The 14819-nt window shown below is 44.4% G+C and overlaps 1 protein-coding gene across 5 annotated transcripts in view; it reads left to right on the forward strand.

Annotated features, from left to right (window-relative positions):
- The window catches only part of gdpd5b (glycerophosphodiester phosphodiesterase domain containing 5b), a 43241-nt gene that overhangs the window by 19226 nt on the left and 9196 nt on the right, over positions 1-14819 (forward strand). For all 5 annotated transcript variants that reach the window (XR_006023003.1, XR_006023004.1, XM_042063967.1 and 2 more), the window contains 7 exons: positions 5812-5915; positions 8807-8900; positions 9468-9527; positions 11300-11398; positions 12041-12134; positions 12828-12973; positions 14555-14637. Coding sequence is in view for 3 of the 5 variants with exons in the window: in XM_042063967.1 (XP_041919901.1) it covers positions 5812-5915; positions 8807-8900; positions 9468-9527; positions 11300-11398; positions 12041-12134; positions 12828-12973; positions 14555-14637 (680 nt within the window). In the remaining 2 variants the exon portion in view is untranslated. The remainder of the gene's footprint in view (positions 1-5811; positions 5916-8806; positions 8901-9467; positions 9528-11299; positions 11399-12040; positions 12135-12827; positions 12974-14554; positions 14638-14819) is intronic.

Below are 14819 nucleotides of genomic sequence, written 5' to 3' on the forward strand. Positions count from 1 at the left end.
CTCTCTGTGGGTGGGGGTTGTTTGCACGCAGTAATTGCATGCCATTTTTTTTCTTCCTTTCATAAATGAATCATTCACTCACTTTGTGTCTACTATAAGTCTCTTGTGCCACTTGATGGGCCAACCTCAGGTTATATTTGCCTTTTTTTCCCTTGTTTTTCTGTCTCTTGCCTTCCCACAGTCAGTCCTCTCCTCCTGTTGACTGACTCTGAGCTGTGCGGCAGAGATCTACCAGCTTAAGGCATAATCTGCTGGAGGTGTTTACATCAGCCATGCTGCTGTGCTGAATGCCAGCCAGCAGACTAGATCACATGAGTTGCCCTCTGGTCATAAACCATATGGTGACCCGATGGCATCGAAATACCTGGGAAGGATTTACAGCGAATCTCTGGACTCTGAGGGCTAGATGTCTATTGCCGTGTTTGCATTTTCTCAGGCAGCAGTTTCTCCTTGGCAGGATGATTTATTGACTGCTTAGTTTCTTCTTTGCAAATTAAATTGATACGTGTAATATGTCTGACATTGGGCATAAATTGGTTCGGGGTGAGTCAGCAGATCACACCAGATGGAAGCTGTCCCTTTTCAGTCAGTTTGGCTCTCTCTGCCCCCTCCCCATGTCAGACCCAACTGTAGTGCTCTCAGCCAGCCCTTGGGGATTAGTTCTGTCTCTGGCCATGTGTGCATGTCAGGAGTCCTATGAGCTCGCTTGCTCTTAGCTGAGGCACAGGGCACAGAAGAAGAGGGCATCATGGGCATGGTGGAGAGGTTGGGTGGAGCTGCCCTTCCCGTGGCTGTTTTTCCTCTGCTGTGATCCATATACACACACCAGATGCTGAGCTGGCCTGGGAGAGAGTGATGTGGGATGAAAGTGTGTGTGTGTGGGTGGAGGGACTGAAAAAAAGAGAGGGAGATGGACAATGTGAAAGGTTGAAAGAGAAAAAAGAATGTGTACAGAGAGAAAAATGGACACATTGACCTTGTCTTCTCTTCTCCTGTTAACTAGTGATGGGCAAATGAAGCTTTGGTGAACCACTAAACCACATCAGTGTGAAGCTAGCGACACTAATGAAAAAAAAACCAATATGGCCGCCACATGTAAGGTAAGGACTTTTATGTTGAAAAATGTATGCATAGCGGCCATCTTTTTGCTTTTCAGCTAGGTTCATACTGCTGTGGTTCAGTGGTTCACCAAAGCTTCATTTGCCCATCACTACTGTTAACCCCATACTGAGAGGACTTGAGTCATCCATGCTTTTCACCAACATGATTTTTTATTTTGATTGATTAGCATGTGTCTGACCACTTTGTGGTGAAAGGTTGTCCTAAGGACCAACATGTAACCACATAGCCCCATTTACACTGGGCCAAGCCTTGTGCTTGAACACTACTGTATTTCTATGCAAAAATTATATCCCTATTCAGTGGGTATTATGTATGTCATTCTACATTTTAGTCCTAGCTCCCTATCTAATGATACTGTGGAGTTCTCCTAACGTAATAGATTTGGTTGGGGTTGAATATCTAGGCTGTTTTATGTCTGCATTCATCTGCTTGTTATTTGGACTTTATAAATATTAATGAAGTCTGAACAAGCTGCTTGAATAAGTCATGGCGGTAAATATTTATGCACATTTAACTGGCATTAGCACGTGTGGGTGCTATGCATAATTCACACCTCTTCAACTGTCATATGAAACCCATAGCGGAAGACAAGGAAATGTCTCTGGAGGTTAAAGTGTCTTATATTTGTGCTGTTGATGAAGAGACACTGGATAATGACTGTGTGTGTGTGTGTGTGTGTGAGAATGAGAGAGAGAGAGAGAGAGAGAGAGAGAGGCTAAGAGAGAGTGCACTGACACGGTTTTCTCTAAGACCCCAGACTAGTGCAGTAGAGTGGCCCTCTGCAGGCAGATGATGAAACGGCTTCTATGAAAGGGAAACATCAAGACGGTCAAGTGTTTTGATCAATAATCAGTAACCAGTTGATAAGTCGTGTGTGTGTGTGTGTGTGTGTAGGCATGTGAGAGTGAGAAACAGACAGAAAAGGAAAAGATTTAAGGGATTTTAGGTTTGGTCAAAGCCATACCCCCAACACAATCCCTCCCACACAGACACGCACGCGCGCTCGCACACGAGTTCTGTAAGCCACAAGAAGTCTTTCTGGTAACATCAGGCCACATGATTTTGCGTCTGTCCGCAGTGATGTAACCGCAAGCTGTTTGGCAACCCTCTCATTACAGTGTCCGTAATGTAGCTCCACATTCCACCACCTGTACAATGCATCTCTTGCCGTGCAAAACAGCTTTTATCAGGACAATTACAGCATCGAACTGTATGCTATATGTACATTGGTTACTTGGAATACTTTCACCTCAACGTGTTTTATTTTTCATTTTTTATTACTATGATTTTTTATTACTATGATCTTTACATTTTAAACTATTCTTTCACTATTGCCCTTTTATGCTTTTATTTGTTATTACTGTTTGCTTTTGTTTATCTAAAGCACATTTAATGACCTCTGTATGAAATGCGCTATATAATTAAACTTGACTTGACTTTTATTGCTAGTGTGCAGTGTTGTACTTTACTGTACCTTTCTCCACATATTTCTGCACTGGTTTAGTCCGAGAGGTCTGATTGTGGGTCATTGTGTCTTACCTGTGTGACCCTGAAGAGACTTCCCACACAGCAGGCCCCGGGTCAGTGAGGGGAGGGCATGAAGCCCAGACTCTCCACCCTCAGAGCAGTAAGAGCTAAGGATGTTGCTCCCATAATCCGTGGCTGTTGTTCCGTGTTTGTTTTTAACCCCACACACACACACACACACACACACACAACCAGATGAGTCCTCTAAGCTGCTGGAAAATCTTCAGATGGTATAAAACTGCACGGTTTTGCGCCCGTCCACAGTGATATAACCACAGGCTGCTGGCCAACACTCACTCACCACAGTGCCAATAATGCAGCTGAGCATTCAAACACTTGTTAAAAGCATCCATGCGCAGTTTAAAATGATCCTGTTGGTTGTTGCCGTGCGTCTGGAGCCAGTGTTTTCATAACGTCCTCAGCTTAATTTTGATGGGCCATATGGACATGTGAAGGAGACACAAACACACCTGACCTGTTGTCATTGTCAATGCTGCCAAGGCATTAAACTACGTAGTTTTGTGGTCACTAAAATCCCATAAAAGTCTAAAAACAGCTTTTACGGCATGGCAAGGCAAAATGTGCTGCTGAAATACCTCAGTATGTTGACTATGTTTAATCAGTGAAAGCTGTAGTGTCGATTGTGTAGGAAGGCAAGTCTAAGAGCCTGTGTTAAACACCAGAACACCAGTTTCAGGTGGGACTAGCATTTATCAGCTCAGTGAATGTGAATAGAGTTTCATGCGCTAAGGGTCCCAATCTGAGACAATCCTACTGCGTGTTGGGAAAGAAAAGACAGCAGGGGCACAGAGAGGGGTGCCAGAAAGTGAGACAGAGGAGGGAGAGACAGGCACTCTCAGTCTGGGTTACCGAAGGGCTGGTCATGAAGTGGGCAGATTTACTTCTCCTGAGATGGATAGTAGCCTGCCACAGAGAACTTTGTCCACTGATGTACAACCCTCTCTCTAATTGAATGAGTCTGCTTGAGTGCAATTCCCATATATGCCAACAGCAGCTCTCCACTAAACCCTCCCCTTCCCACAACATATAAACAGGAACAGCCTGCATCACTTGTCATTTCAGTCTGTTTGTGACGTCACATTCTGCCAAACTTTTTTATGAGTTGGGCCATGTGTCCTATATAAAATCCTAGTTTTACAGTCCTGTAAGTCTGTATAGTATTGCTCTTATGTACTAAGAAATTTGCAGGGTTTGCTATACATGCTAGGCCATCAATGAATAAGTTATTTTGCCATCAATGAATTGTTGTAGTTTATACTTTTGTGCAATCCATTCATACACATATTTCCTTTAAGTCATGAGCTTCTAGAATTGGCCCTTTAGTCTGGTTACACAAACAGTATTTATAGCATCAATCATGTCCTTTCCCTGCTGGCAAAGTAAGGGACTCCTATTTTGGAAAGGATGCTTCAATTTCTGTAAGAAGGTTTTAGGAAGAGATGGTGTGTGATGGAAGGGGTCTGCTGTGTTGCGTCATTGCTGCTTCTCTGGAACATTCCTCTTAAGCGTGTGAGTCAGGGCCGGGTAGTGTGCTTGTTTACTCCCACATAGAGCTCTGCTAGCGCACTCTATTCCTGGGGAGGACACTTGTTGAGTGCCAACACATGTTGAGTTGGTCTTCCCACTCCTCTGATAATGAAAGAATGTGGTCATCCTCTGATGTTGCCAGGTGATGTGTACCTGGCTGCCACATGATGTGTTGCGTCAGTTATGCAGTTAGCGTCTTTCATGTGCATGAATCATTTACAGTATACCACTAACCACTAGTTCTTGTTGACATAGTAGCCCAGTCAGTTTCTATGCCTTGTCACAAGTGTGGCGTTACACCTCAGTGCTTCCTAAGGAATCCTTCCCAAGCATTTCATAAGAAGCCATCAGAACATTTTTGAGAGGACGTTAAGACATGATGGAACATGGAGGGCAGTTTTTTTCCTGCTCAGCATGTTTGTTTGTGTGCTACTGCTGCTGGAGCCTATTCAGTGGCCACCCAGTCCCCAGGGCACTCCACCCTGTCAGAAATGGGAAAAACAGACAAGCTCGCTTTGGGGTTGTAAAATGCCCTGAGCCTAACGGGTCTGTAAGAAGCATAGCGACATAGAACGCCACAGGTAGGGTTAATATGCACCAATGTCATGTTATGTTCTTTTTCTTAAGAGAGAAAAAAAAATCCACACTGATGTGACCCAAATCACTCCTGTTTTACATATTGGACATATCGCTTAATCCATCACTTGCAATGTTAGACACTTTAAGGGGCAGAAACAGTGTCTTGATTAAATATACTTTCTCAAATATGTCACACATCCACTTTGGTGTTGGAGTGGTGCACTCTACTGTCAGTGCCTGTTGCCATTCCCTGCAGGCCAGTTCATGGTGTTTGGCATAAGCCCCATATGAAGGAATTAGTTGCCCTGCCAGAGAGAAATGCCCCCTTAATATGAGACCAAGAGAGAGAAACAGAGAGAGAGAGGTGGGGGAGGCCATTCCAGGTCTGAGGGGCAGCAGTGTCCTGCCAGCCGCTGACCTGTAGCACGTGCCAGTGATGCCGTGGACCACGCTGGCTGCCCTGACCTGCCTTATGTAACCATCATCACTGTGTGTGTGTGTGTATTCTCTTGTGTCTGTCCATCATTTGTGCATATGTGTGTGTGTGTGTGTGTGTGTGTGTGTGTGTGGTTGGTTGGTTCTTTTTTGTGGTGGATGATTCTGCGTGTTTGCAGAAGGATCAGTGGTATTGAGCTGAAATGGGTTCACATTCTCAGTCTAAATGGGATCGGACAGCCGCTAAGGCCCTGGGGTTGACCCCACTACTGGCCTGTGGAGTCATGTGTGATGAAGAAATGCCGATGAATACAAAGTGGCTGTACATGGAACAGCAGATGAAGCCGCTATAAGTGACCTCTGTGTTGGAGTGTGTGTGTGTGTGTGTGTGTGTGTGTGTGTATGTGTGTGTGTTATCCTATTTAGAAAATGCATTGAATTTGAATGACACTACTGCTACAATCTATCAATACGCTTGTAATTAGCAACAATTTCTGTTTCATTTGCAATGGATGTATGAGATCATTGCTATTGACATTTATATCTTTTTCTCATATTTCTAATTGAAATGTGGGTCTGCTTGTTTGTGTTTGTTTACAGTGGGAGTTCCTGTGGTCCCTCATCTTGTTTGCCACCTTCTCGTTACTACTGGTCTGGTTCTACTTCTGGTGGGAGGCACACAATGACTACAATGAGTTTAACTGGTGAGTGCCTCCTTACAAGGCTCACAGTGCTATATTTACTAAATGATGCTGAACCATCAGGGTACCCTCTGTTCCAACAGACGCTAACTATCTGGCCAGGGTGGATATGAATAGGCCTGAATAAAGGTGGGGATTTAGAACAGGTACCCCGAGTGGCCGTAGCTACACTGATTTGACAACAGCTAAGGGGCGTTGTTAAGCATGACGTGCTAGTGGAGTACTAAAACCCCCCGTAGCTGTTGGATAATCAGTGTAACCTACAGACTCGAGTGGCTTATTGCTTTTCTAAAATGGTTACTACATACAGTATATCTGTCAATATTTCATAAAATAAAGGCACAGCAACAAGAAATGTAACGATTTATTCATAGATAACCATTCTTCCGCCAAGAAATACATTTCCTCTATCGGAATGGTTGCCAAGCAACTCTAACTTTTATATGAATTTGTGGTGGCACAGTAATATAGAATTAAATGCGGTCAAGGTGTAGGGCTATGCTGGATTTTACAATGGCATCAACCACGATTCAACCAATCATAATCAAGGACCGGAACCATCCATTTTAGAAATGCCGCTGTATTCATACCATTTCTACAGTGTGTCCTGTCAGGGCCCAGTGAAATGCTGACTCCTCTAAGTGTGAGTCTGGATTAGACATCTGTGGCTCTTTAGGGGAACGTGTGCACAGTGCAGAAGGACGTGGACAGAAAGTGTCTCTCTTAAGCCTCGCAGTTAGAGGCCATGGGACAAATGATGATGTGGATGCTTTGTGGATATCATGCAACTACTTGTAGTTGTAGTGGACTTTTCTGTTCTGTTTCCTGAGTGAAGTTTCTAGAAACACAGTTGTCACTTAACTGAGAAAAAGCATCCAGATGTGTTTATCTGTAGGGAAAAGAAAAAGCCTGTGCAGACGCTCTAGCCTCGCCCTGCTCAGGGGGCGGTGGCATTTCAGAGGAGGGCCCTGCTGTGTGCCTATTTCAATGTTTCCCCTTTAAATGTCACCACTCACCCCTCATTTCGCTGGTTATTTGTATTAATCACTGGAGATGTCTGGCTCTTAGGCAAGACTGGTAGCAAATACGCGCTTGTGATCTCCTGTTACTTGCACGTGGCCCCCTAAACTCATTTTGGATAATCCTCTTGTTTTTTTTCCCCACTCTCTGTAATCTGGGCAGAGGAAGGGAGCTCTCTGTCCATACAGATTACAGCAAACATTATTTAGCTTCGTTCATCCTCGCCCGGCAAGCTTGGCTACATTTGGGTTTGAAATGCCAAACTGCCACCAGCCATTTTCCTCTCTTTCCTCGCGCTCTGCAACACCATGACCTTACATGTGGATTTCAATGGGAAATGAAGCTGACATTTTTGAACAGTAGACATGTTGGGTTTTGTAGAGGCATCGTTTCTTGGAGAGAGGGCAACATTGGCCTATCCATTTGTCACAGATGGAGTGTGGTGTTGTGTTGTCACCAGATGGCAGGTGATGACGCCATCTAGTATGGAACCGATGAGAGAGCGAACGCAGGACACAAGTGCAGCTCCTGTGAGCTGTAATGCTGTGCTGTGCTTCAAGGTTACGCTTGTCCCCCTCACCCTCTCGCCCATCACTGTCCACATGTCTCCTCAGTGTCATCCCTGCTATGGACTTTGACTTTGGTGGCCCTCTGTTCTCTTGCGCACACACACACACACACACACACACACACAGGCACGCACGCACACACACACACACTCTCACTCTCACTCTCACTCACTCACTCACTCACACTCTCTCACACACTCACTCACTCACTCAATCAGACACATACACACACCACACACACACACACACACACACACACACACACACACTCACACACACAGACACACACACACAAAACACACACACTCACTTACACACACACACACACACACACACAAATTGAGAGAGAGAGAGAAAGAGAGAGAAGGAGTACAGCAGTAGTGATTAGAGGCCTTGTTCTTGGCTGGTGCGGCTGTATGTCTGACCTCCCCCTGGTGAGCTCCCTCAGGTCCGCGCCAGCAGCACCAACGATAAGACCTCAGGAATGTAATCAGCTCTAAACCTCTCTGATGTGACCCCCCCCCTGCTGGCCCACAGCTAGTCTCTGGAGACACACAGATGGAGAGAGAGAGAGCGAGAGTGTCCCAAGTCCAGACTACCCCAGGAGTTTACTTAGGCCTCCCTCCTCCTTCCATTTCGGGATGTTTTCCTCCTCTTTCTCAGACATGGCTACTAGTGGATTAGCTCATAAAGCAGGGCAGCTCACAATGTAGACACCATATGTCTGCTCCATTAAGGGATTATTTGTGATTTAGAATTTGTGTGTGGGGTGGAGGCCTACAGTGTTAGGCCACAACACTTTACAGTTGTTACTTGCTTTTAATGTGTCGTCTTAAACTCAAAGCTCCACTCCCCATAGCTAGTTGGGGTGCCTGTCCCAAATTGTGTCATCACCGTCATCACTGTCTTGCCGGTGGAGCCGTGGCCTACTGGTTAGCGCTTCGGACTTGTAACCGGAGGGTTGCCGGTTCAAACCCCAACCAGTAGGAACGGCTGAAGTGCCCTTGAGCAAGGCACCTAACCCCTCACTGCTCCCCAAGCGCCACTGTAGCAGGCAGCTCACTGCGTCAGGATTAGTGTATGCTTCACCTCACTGTGTGTTCACTGTGTGCTGAGTGTGTTTCACTAATTCACGGATTGGGATAAATGCAGAGACCAAATTCCCCTCACGGGATCAAAAGAGTATATATATACTACACTTAAACCCTACACTCTTTTCCTATTGCACTGTCTTTTCCTGCTAGCCATTAGCCTGTAATGGCTAACCTGCCAGGCTGCTTGTGTAACACCTCTCTGCTCCAACAGGTTTTTATATAACCGCTCAGGAGAGTGGAGCGATGGGACGGTTCCAATCCTGGCCACCACTGCCGCTGGCTTCACATACATAGCCTTTCTACTGGTGAGTTCCAGTGAAGCGAATGACCCGGAGGGGTGAGAGTTTATGCTGAGGCTTGACTCTTATCTGACAGCCAAAAGCCATCTACCATTAGATATTGCTTGTGACTCACTATTTATGAAACCGCACTGTTTGAAAACCCACAAATTTGTTGCTGGTAAATTTGCATCTTTCCCTTTTTTAATATGTGAAAGATGGTGGTGATATCAAAGAAGGAAAAAGGCCATACATGACGTGCACTTTTCGGCTTAGCGCCTTCTTCAGTGTGCTCAAGTTAATGAACATTAAAACCTAACTTATATGTTATATACGTTATTTCCTTCTTTGATATATCACTCATACGTTTGGCCTAGCACTCTTAGAAAGAATAAGAAATGGAGTGAAACCTGCTCCTACCACACAATTCTTAAAGATGTAAATGAGCAAAAGCTTCATCAAAATAGCCAGTTGGTATGAAGCTACTTCTGACTGTGCACCTGTATGTGATTTAACATTATATCTCACTTTACCCTTTCTCTCTCTCTCTCTCTGCCCCCCTCTCTCTCTTTCTGTTTTCTTCTTCTCTCTCAGATCTTAGCTCTGTGCCATGTAGCTGTGGGACAGCAGCTGAACCTGCACTGGCTGCACAAGGTATAGCACATGTAGCTGTGTGTGTTCCCCTCAGGGCTGCTCCTCTCCCTGGTGGCCTCTGTGTGCTGGGCACAGTGCAGCCAAATGAACCCTGACACTCCAGCACACGCAAGGTCAGGCTGAGTCAGGGGACCCACAGGGCAGCGGAGAGTGAAGTAACCTCCCCAGGCTCCTCAGGGTATTTAGACAGAACAGAGAGAGGGGGGGCTGGTCAGAGGGATAGATGGCTAGATACTTGGACATGAGTTAGAGGTGAAGGAAGGTCATAAGAACAACAACAAAACAAGAGTGTGTGGAAGAGGAAGAACCACTGTAGATTGGGAAGGTGTGTGTTCACTGTTGTTTATGGTAGATTGGGGAGGTGTGTGTTCACTAGTGTTGTCTTTGGTAGATTGGGGAGGTATGTGTTCATTAGTCTATGGTAGATTGGGAAGGTGTGTGTTCACTAGTGTTCAGGGGTGTGATTCTTCCGATTAAATCCTGAATTGCAGATTTTCCGACCTGAAAATGAGCCTCACGCAATTCGTAGAGATCCGCGAGTTTTTTTTTTTTTTATGGGTGGGGGGTCTGTCGGTCAGAAGTAGCCTATATTTCTGTAACACAGACCGGATTTCATTGAAAGTGAAAGGTCAGCGGGTTGGTCAGCTTCAGCGTTCTGAAGAATTCTTGATTCAAGTTCAGTGTGGTGGCGAACTAGTTTCTCAGCAGAAGCCATCAAACGGTAAAGTTGTTTTTTTCTCGTGTTGGCTTTGCATCGGTTTCGCGTAGTTCGACCTGTCGGGTTTTCCCGATAATGATGGCAATCTCGATGCTGATATTGAATTTTAATTTCTGCGCGTGTAAGCTTCTGTGCTTGAAGTTAGCTGTGACATACTAGCCTAACGTTACTGGTTTTTATAGTTTTAACCACAAAGCCTGTCTACCTTAGGCCTACTAAATTGTTTAGTTAACACCTTGTCATTTCGCGTTTGTCCAGCCGTTCACCTCATGAACCTTGCGCCCCGTGCATCTAAAACATATTTTGGGATGGCCATCTCACCATCAGAAAACGTAACGTTGGTGACAGTGCTAAGAGATCATATGCAGTAAACATTAGTCTTGCACATAATATTGAGCTGAATAGCCTAAGCCTATTTTGTGGAAATAGCCTACTGTAGCGTGCTGATAGATAGTCGCCTAAGGCGCAGTCTGCATTTTAACCCTATAGCTCTACATTTAGTGTGTTTTGGAGGAGAGGGAGCGATGCAATTTGATTCTCTTTGGAACTGAAATCAACAACCTTCAAGTTGCAATCTCTTCAATCAGTATCAATATCATTAGGCCAATCACATGATTTTGTACGTAGGCCCAGAGGACTGTGGCAGGCTAGATCATTATCATCATGTAGGCCTATAGTAAATAATTTAGTCAACATTTTAACTTTATGTTTATTTAAGTTATAACAAAACATGTTATAAATGGAAAAAAATCCATGGTTCTGCATCACTGTAGGCCATATTTGGTTTAGTCTTGTGTAGGCCTATAATGCTATAATGTTTGAAATACGAGGATGTGTGTGTTCATTAGTGTTGTCTATGGTAGATTGGGGAGGTGTGTGTTCACTAGTGTGTCTATGGTAGATTGGGGAGGTGTGTGTTCACTAGTGTTGTCTATGGTAGATTGGGGAGGTGTGTGTTCACTATAGTCTATGGTAGATTGGGGAGGTGTGTGTTCACTAGTGTTGTCTATGGTAGATTGGGGAGGTGTGTGTTCACTAGTGTTGTCTTTGGCAGATTGGTGTGACAGCCGCCCTGCTGACCACGGTCATTGGCATGATCTCTGTGAACCAGATGTGGGGGGAGGAGTGGGACATCGTCATGATTTCACTACAGGTCAGTGTACATGTACATCATCTGACTACTCCAGTCTCTCACTCCAACAAATGAACGAATGAAAGAATGAATGAATGAACAAATGAATACACACATGCACGCATGAATGAATGAACAAATGAATGAATTTGAGTATGTCCAAATATGATCAATGTCATTTATATGTTTATATGAGCAATATTGAGTTTTTAGAGGAACTGTTTTCTTCATCTTGTTGGTCACTTTGTAAGAGCCATCAAAGTCAAACCCCTTTGATCTTTGGGCGAGGGTTTTCACATTTCACATTGAACAGGAAGTATTCTTAATCAATAACCTTTCCCTGCACAGTTAAATGTCATCCTTGAGCCACTTCTAAACTGCTCAAAGACTATTCACACATGCTCTGTACACCAGTCTCCTGCAATGTTTGTCAATGTATGACTAACCATAGAGCTCCATAGTAATGGTTAAGAGGAGGAGTTTCACTACATATGTATACTGAGATGAGATGATATCCATGCCACTCTAAAGTGTTGATTGTGGATGAAGAGCATAATTATTTATGATGATTTCAGTTTGGATTGGAGATGACAATGATAGGTTGGTAATGGTGGTGGTGATGATGTTGATGAACTCTGATGGTGGTCTTGTGTGGTTGTCCAGGCCACAGGTCCCTTCCTGCATATCGGCGCCCTGGCAGCAGTGACGGCTTTGTCCTGGCTGGTGGCAGGACAGGTGGCACGTGCCGAGAAAACACGTAAGTACATCTGCCTCTCTTCTCCTCCATTTGGACACTGGCCTTCTGTCCTTTTCCTCTCTATCTTTCTTTGTATGTCTATCTTTCCCACTGTCACTATCTTTCATTCATCCCTTCTTCATTGGTGTCCGTCCTTCTGTCTCATGGTCCAGTCAAAGGTCAAGCTCTTACAAATAGCAGTGGAAAAGCACACAGGGCTTCTTTAATAATTAATCACATGTACACAGTGTCTTTAATAATGAATAGCCTGTACACAAAACCAAAGCCCTCTTTCTCACTAACGGTGAATTCCTTCACACTTGCATCATGCCTGGGGCTGAGTATCCAGAACCTTCCTCTCAGCTGCATGGCCTTCAGTGTTCACTTGCTCTTATCTAACACAGCTTCAGCCTGATGGACATTCAAGGTCTGTCCGGGTGTAAAGACCTGTGGTATTTATCCATTCAACCCCTCTTTCAACCTGTGACAATTCTAACAGCAGCTGTGCCAAAAACACACTAGTCTTCCAATCCAGGGCTGGTGCTTGAGTGAGTCTTGGAGCGGGCTTTTGTGGAGTGGGTCAATATGCTGTGCCATAATGTGCCGTTAAGTGCTTATGTAGTATGGCAAGGTAGAGGATACATGATATCCATACACACTGATATTTTTGTCTTAAGTGTTTAACTCCATTATTGTGTGTGTGTGTGTGTGTAGGATTCCAAGTGCTGGTGATGGTCCTGTACCTGAGTGTGCTGTTGGCTCTCTACTTGGCCCCTCTCTCCATCACCTCCCCCTGCATCATGGACCAGAGCAGCCTCAAACCACCGCCCAATATCATTGGCCATCAGGGTGCCCCCATGGTGAGTCATCAGATTCCAAGCGGCCAATCCTCGTGGTGGGGGAGGTTTCATCAGTGACAGATTCTGACCCTGGAGCTCACCTTAAGATTCAATTTCTTCTCCTTGGGAGACCTGACCATAAACTGCTTCACTGGAATTCTTGAATAGCACTAACTCTCTCTCTCTATATATATATATCTATCTATCTATCTATCTATCTATCTATGCTTTAGTTTACGTGTTGTTAGGTGTACTGTAGGCAGCTATGAGGTCTGTGAAAATTGTAAATTCCAGTTCAACCAAATTAAATTCCACCCTCATTTTCTAATTTCCATAAGCACAGGCGATTAGATCAGTTTGTTGTGGTAAGTAGGGTTGCAAAGTGGCGGAAAATTTCCAGTAAATTTCCGGAAACTTACCAGAAACTTTCCATGGGAAGTTAAGCTGGGGAATTTTGGAAATATTCCAAATTGGAAACTTTCATGGAATTAAAGGAAATTATGGGAATTAATGGGAATTTATGTGAATTAACTGGGAATTTTTGGTAATTCCTACTGTTTCATATACAGACATTAACTTTTTGTTTCGCAATATGATTTGTTTGTTCGTATTTTTGCTTAGCTTAGCATACAACGCTATGCTACGCTTCCCTGTTATAGACTAACTTGCCATATTAAAAATCCCCTAGTTTATTCCCATTAATTCCTGTTTATTCCCATTAATTTCCGTATATTCACGTTAATTACCATGGAAAGTTTCCAACTTTGAAAATTCCCGGAATTTTTCAACCCTAGTGGTAAGTGTTCATTTTCTGTGGATTGAGAAAAGATGAAAAATGATTGAGTCATACTAAGCCTACGTATCCATGATACCATAAACCAAAGTTCCCCAATGTTTTGTTTTCATGGCACCAGAGCAATCTAACCAGCTGAGATGCACAGTAATAAATTCCTTGGCAACTAGTGAACAGCCTCAAATGCTGGCCGCGTTTCAAGCCCAGTTAACCAGTTGAAGCCTGTCCATATTGATGGGAGTAGCACTTAATAGGCTGATAGGCAGGTGATTGGTGGGAAGCACCTGAGGCCATTGCAGCTCCTCCTCCCGTGGCTCTCGTGCTGCTGCAGCATCTGAACAGGCTGGGACACTCATCAGCTCCATCACACCCACGCTCATCTCAGCTGACACACACACACACACACACTAAACACTCACATGCTAAACACTCATTAATTCATTTGGAGTTCATTCAGCAAGCCCTGCAGTTCACACGGCGTTGTGTAGAGCTCAGTCTTGCTCATGGAATGTGTTTGTGTGAGGAGCAGAGGAAGCGTCAGGTGACTCAATGACTTATTGATTTTCTCCAATGACTACAGACGGGGTTAGTGGCCCATCCCCCAACGCTTTATCATCCAATCCAATATGCCACCACGCAAACACTCTTCAGTCAGTCAATACAGTACCCCGGAAACAATTCCATTACAGCATTAGAATATGTGTTTACATATGTGTCTATGATTTCAGATGTAAAAAAAGTGCTGTGTATTTGTTTTGTTTGTTTGTTTATTGTTGACTTGTCTGGTTTGTTCCTCTCTGTTCCCATAGCTGGCTCCAGAAAACACAGCTTTGTCCTTCCAGAGGGCTCTGCGTCTCAACGTCAGCGGCCTGGAGGCAGACGTCACTATAAGGTGAACTTCTCCTCACATCACTCTCACCCAGGGCCCATGAGAATGCAGCACTGAATCATCCAGATACGTATGAATAGACACACAAGGACAAATGCTGTAGAAGGACTGAGCAGAGAAGTACAGCAAGACCAGCAATAAAACATCTTGGTATTTACAGTATAGTATAGTACCTTATGCAATTA

The sequence above is a fragment of the Alosa sapidissima genome, chromosome 15 (assembly GCF_018492685.1).
Source record: "Alosa sapidissima isolate fAloSap1 chromosome 15, fAloSap1.pri, whole genome shotgun sequence".
NCBI lineage: Eukaryota > Metazoa > Chordata > Actinopteri > Clupeiformes > Clupeidae > Alosa > Alosa sapidissima.